The sequence below is a fragment of the Lipotes vexillifer genome, unplaced genomic scaffold (genome assembly GCF_000442215.2).
Source record: "Lipotes vexillifer unplaced genomic scaffold, Lipotes_vexillifer_v1.1 scaffold1063, whole genome shotgun sequence".
NCBI lineage: Eukaryota > Metazoa > Chordata > Mammalia > Artiodactyla > Lipotidae > Lipotes > Lipotes vexillifer.
This window is the reverse complement of record NW_006799734.1, coordinates 2,797,240-2,802,682: the sequence shown is the minus strand read 5'-3', so window position 1 is coordinate 2,802,682 and position 5,443 is coordinate 2,797,240. Positions and strand designations below refer to the sequence as shown.

General features: G+C 64.6%; 1 protein-coding gene across 1 annotated transcript in view; it reads right to left on the bottom strand.

The window, feature by feature from the left end:
* The window catches only part of SLC12A7 (solute carrier family 12 member 7), a 27,272-nt gene that overhangs the window by 20,154 nt on the left and 1,675 nt on the right, over positions 1-5,443 (bottom strand). Inside the window, 4 exon segments of the mRNA XM_007471911.1 lie at positions 609-850; positions 1,084-1,214; positions 2,196-2,250; positions 3,483-3,629. Coding sequence (XP_007471973.1) covers positions 609-850; positions 1,084-1,214; positions 2,196-2,250; positions 3,483-3,629 — 575 coding nt within the window.

The window sequence follows — 5,443 nt, the reverse complement described above, 5'->3', positions numbered from 1 at the left end:
CCCCAGCCCCCGCTCTTCTCTGTAACCGAGTGGAGTTCGCAGGTCCCTCGTGAGGGGCTTCGGACCCCCTCCACTCAGGGCGACGAGGGCATTCGCATGAGGGACCGGCCCTCAGCAGGGTCTGGCAGCACCGGGCCCCGGTCCGTCCTGCCGCCCTCCGCTCTGGGGCGCCTGACGCGGAGTGAATGGCCCACGTGGCGTGTCCACGTACGCAGGGCGGCCGCCCCGCCCCAACCCCGGGCTCCTCCTGGCCCAGCCCGGTGGGGCAGCACGGGGGCTCGCGCGCTTGCTCTGTGACCCGGAGCTACCCTGTACCACGCGGCATCCTCACCCAGAAGGGGACAAGAGAAGACCCTGCTCAGGGGCTTCCATGAGGACAGGGCCACAGCCAGGAGGAGCTCGGTGCTGCTGGTGTCACCAGGCCTGTCCTGTCCTCGCAGACAGCACAGCCACGAGAGCACCGTGACCTGTTCGCCCTCGACCCAGCCAGAGTGGGGACGTCTGCGGACACAGGGCGCCATGCCCGGCGCAGCCAACGTGGTCACTGGTTAAGGCCCGGGCCACAGACTGGGCCAGGAAGTCAGCCCGGAGCCGGGTGGAGGACTCACGGGATGTCAGGTGGGTCGAAGGCGGTCTTGATGACACCGGCATAGATGGCAAGGATGGACAGCACGACGCAGGCCAGGAACACCAGGGCCAACTTGTTGACGTACTTGACACCCACGAAGACCACCGTGGCCATGAGGGCCAGCGTGCAGGTCCCGTACACCCGCATGTTGTGCAGCATGGCTGTGGCCTCGCCGCCCGCCCCCTCAGCCTGCACGATGGCCGCGCTGGGGGAGATGTAGGTCTGCAGGGCAAAGGGAAGTCAAGAAGGGCCACCCACCCCTCCCCGAGATGACCACACGGGAGCGCGGGGCCAGGTGCGCCCCTGCACCTCCCAAGGGGCCCTCTCTGAGGGGGCGCGGCACCGGGCTCCCCCTTCCCCGTGAGCCTCCACGCCAGCAGACGCCTCTGGGACAGACCCTCAGGTCACGCGTCTGCGGCCTGGACAAGGGAACCCGCCCGAAACATAGCACTTACCAAAAAAATCTCAATGGTCCCCAAAATGTACATGGCCCCCGCGAACGTGGTGCCCAGGTAGAAGCAGAGGCCCACGGCCCCCCCGAACTCCGGCCCCAGAGACCGCGATATCATGTAGTAGGAGCCGCCCGCTGCAAATACGCCAAACGGGAAGCCGCGGGTTACGGACCTGCCGCTGACCGTGAACACAGACCTCCCGGGGCAGACGGCCTCGTCCACGGGATGGGGAGCCTGGCCGCAAGGGTGGGGACACGCGCCTGCGTCCACAGGCGCCCTCCCCCTGCTGGCGGCCGTCTTTGGAAGCTATGACTAAAGGAGGGCGAGCCACAGTCAGGGGCCTGGACCCTGACGGCAGTGCCCGTACGAAGCCTGCGGCTGACATCACACCCGAAACCTCGACTCAACTTTCGCCCAAGAAGATTTAAAATACCAAGAGCTCTTTAGTCATCCTTTGTGTGTCACACCTATGGATACAGTGACACCCACGGCCTCGCCAGCCCATCCCTGGTCGTCCTGTCGGTCGGCTGAGACCCCACTCGGACACTGACCAGGGACCGTGCGTGACACTGGGCACCTGAAGGACATCTCAGGGTGCAGCCCCCTCCTGAAGAGCAAGCAGTGGACAGCGTAAACACGACAAGAAAATCCCTGGAGGCATTTACGTAGATTCCCCCTGAGGAGAACCCCAATTTCTCAGGGACCCCAAGTGCACGGGCAGGCTCTGGAGAACAAGCCGCAGGGGGGCACCCCTCCCTGGCCTTAGAAAAGCCCCACTGTGCCCTCGGTGTTGGGGGGCACGCCGGGGGGAGCGTCACGTGCAGGTGGGGGCCGGGAGCCGCCTGAGTTCCGCTGCCCAATGGCAGGGTCACTGCCGACGGGGCCTCTGGAAGGGAAGGGCCTGGCCGCACCACGGGGATGTCTGCCCCTCCAGATGTGGGGATCCATCCTGCAGGCGGGTGAGGGCGTGTCCATGCTGGGACCCGCCCCCTGCCGCCCCTGAGGCCGCCTGGGGTGAAGGGTGAACGTCACACGAAGTGGCACGTGCACCACCGTCCAGAGCGGAGCCCGCTCGGTCACTCCCCGCCATTCCCGGCTCCCCGTGGCACCCTTACCTGGGACCATGCCATTGGTCGCGATTGCACTCATGGAGATTGCGGTCAGCATCGTCTGCAGAAAGACGGGGCCCTTTTAGAAGAACGAGCATTTGCAAGAGCCACCCTGGGAGGCGGACGGCACCAGGCCTGGGGCAGCGCCCGCCTGCCGACTCCCGGCTCCTGAGCTCAGAGGGCTGCTGAGTAACCGGGCGCCAGAATGCTCAGGACCGCAGCCCTGCTCTCTCCCACTTAACCCCCAAAGCTGAGCTCCTGTGAGCCCCCCCCAGGAAACACCCGACTCAAGACCGCCTCCTGCTTCCTGTGGGCGCCCACTTCCTGATGGGATGCAAGGGGACCCCCATGTAGGCCCCCAGCTAGGTGCCCCGCGGGCCACCCACCCCACGGGGCTGGGGGGCTGCCAGAGCCTGTCCAGGGCGGGCCTTCTCACCCGCGGCTCAGGAAAGCGGCCCCACCTGTGGGTTGGGGAGCAACCGGAAGAAACAGCCCCCAGGAAGCCTGCAGCCTCAGTGCCCACCTGACTGGTTCCTGCCAGGGACATTTCTAGCTTAACAAAGGCCCTGCTCTGTATCCTGCTTTTCATCGGCTTTTATTGGGGGAGAGGCGGGGTGATTACTCCAAAGACACTTCCAGGCTCATTAAGTGAAAGCAGCACGCGCAGAACAGCAAGAACCTTCAGGCAAGACCTTCAGGCACGACACCACAGGAGCGGGAAGGCCGTGGACACAGAGGAGGCCCGGGGCGGCCGGGGGACACAGCTGGGGGACAGGCAGGGCAGCAGACTGGGGTCGAGGGGACCCTGGCTCATCTGCATCATTTGATTCTTTCAGGCAGGTGGCACTTGGGGGGCTCAGAGCAGCTGAATCACCCTCCTCGTAACAGCAATGGAGAAAGGGGAGGAGGGAGATGGGGGCGCAGGTGCTGAGGGCCACTTAGGGGTTGAACCAGGCACGACAAGCTGTCGCAAGAAAAGGCTCCTGGGCCGCTAAGGCAGACGGGGACGTGGGTGCGGAGGCCACGTGGAGGAGGGCCTGGTGAGCCGGGTGCAGGGCTGAACGTGTCACCAGCGGGCAGGGGACCTGGTCTAAATGCAGGACGGGATGGCCGTGAGTGGTGACCACCAGGGGACGCTGACCCTTGGCTTCTGCGGAGGCGGGCCCACGAGACTGCCCCCGGCCCGTCAGCAGCCGGGTGCTGACCTGCGCCCACACCAGCGCAGGTGAGGGGTGCCCTCGGGGCCGGGGACCCCGGAAAGCCCCGACGCCCAGCTGCCCCCGCCCCACTCACACAGGTGCAGCACATGGACACGATGAGGAAGGACTCCAGGACGCCGGCCACCCCCACGATCCAGGTCAGGCGCAGGAACAGGATGACACCCAGGATGTTCTGCAGGCAGGGCAGGTAGACGCCGATGAGGGTGCCCATGCGGGGGCTCTGGAAGAGAGCGGAGCAGGTTCCGGGGCTGGCAGCGCCTCCCCCAGAGCCCCCCCGCCCCCGCCGGGAGCTGAGTCCACACCGTGGGTCCTAGAGACTGTGAAGAGGTCAGGGGACAGGAAGACAAACGAAGACCAGCAAAGGCCCAGCTTCAGTTACGCGGAAAGCAGCTGACGCGAGGCCAGGGCTCGGAGAGAACCCACAGTAGGACCCCCTGAAGCTGTGTACAAGCCCCTGAGCCCTCGTCTTTGCGAGTAAAATGCTGACTCAAGAGTGAATGACTGGGAAACGTGACGACGTATCAACAGAAACAGAGAATAGCCGTCGGCCTGGGGAACTGGCAGTGATTCAGACTACAGTTCTGCCGCATCTCAGAGTCACGAACTCCCGGTTCCCCGAAACACACAGATAAAGGCCTGACGCACCTTCCTAAGTTGTTTCTGCAGGAAGCAGACACCCACCAGATGGAACCTGCTGGCCACAAGCACACAGACCCCAGACCGGCGGAAACCAGAAGGCTGACGGTGCTTCAAACTTCACCTTGATGCCAACCAATCCGAGAACTGTCCACGAGCTGGCCACGCCCTGCTCCTTGACCACTGTAAGACTACCCCCTGCAGGGTGGGCACAGTTCCTGAGGCGCTAGCCTGCTGTGTTCCCTCTTTGCCTGGCAAAGAAATAAAGCTATTCTTTCTCTTTCCCCCAAAACTCTGTCTCCGTATTTCTATTCAGCACTGGTGTACAGAGGCCAAGATTTTGGCAACACCCTCACTGCCCAGGAGCAGGGGGGCGGGGGCAAAACCACGTCACTGCCCCGGGGCAGGGAGGGGAGAGAAGGGCTCGGCGCCCCCTCCATCAGGGGCGCAGCGGGAAGGTGGGGAAGTTGGAGAAAAGACGAGGAGCAAAAGCCGACCTGGGCTCTGCCCGAAGCGACTGCAGCCCAGGTCCTCAGGAGACCGCGAAATGGGGGGAGTGAGAGGCCGGAAGGAGGGTTAGGGACCGGCCACCATTCCCTAAGCTGCAAAGGGCGCAGAGGCACCAAGTCCAGAGAGAAATCTGCCCTGTCTTGACCCACCTGGAGGAAGTGACCAGCGAGGGGAGGGGACCCAGCGAGAGTTCAGAGAGGACGTGCCCCCGCTGAGTCACCCCCTTCCCGAAGGCCCCGCAGCACGGCCGACCAGATGCGGCCTGGGAGAGGGTCGCCCCGCCGCGGGGCAACTGCAGGAGGGTGCCTGACAGAAATGTCTTCCGTAAGCCCAGACAGACAGACTACAGCCGAGCGAAGCTGCCCAGAGGAAAGCTCGGGAACAAGGCCGGGGGCCAGCCCGTCCTGCCCGCCGGCCAGCGTGACAGCAGCGTCAGGCGACACAGTCGGGATTCGGGGACACCTGGCTAAAAAGGCAAGAGGACGTTTAATAGGGGAAGCTGCTTAAACTTAGATGAATAAAAGGAAAAAAGGCTGGAAAGATCTGCTTTGAAAACATTTCCTGTGAAAGGGGCCAGGCTGCCTGGAACGAGGCGTCCTGTGGAGGCTGGGGAGACGTGGCCCAGCCCGCTTGCTGGGCCGAAAGGCGGACCCCCCTCAAAGGAAGCCGGGGGGCTTCTCGACCCACAGGAGTGCCCGCAGCGAGAGAACTGGCATGGAGCAGAGACCCCGGGGAAGTAACCCAAGGGGGCGCCCAGGGAGCGTGGAGGTGGGTCAGAAGCCTTGGGCAGGCTCGGCCTGAGGCCTGGACAGCACCCGGCAGCTGGCTTTTCAGGCCTGGGCCCTGAGCGCCAGATCCGGGGCAGCCGGCGCCCCCCCCCCCCCCCCC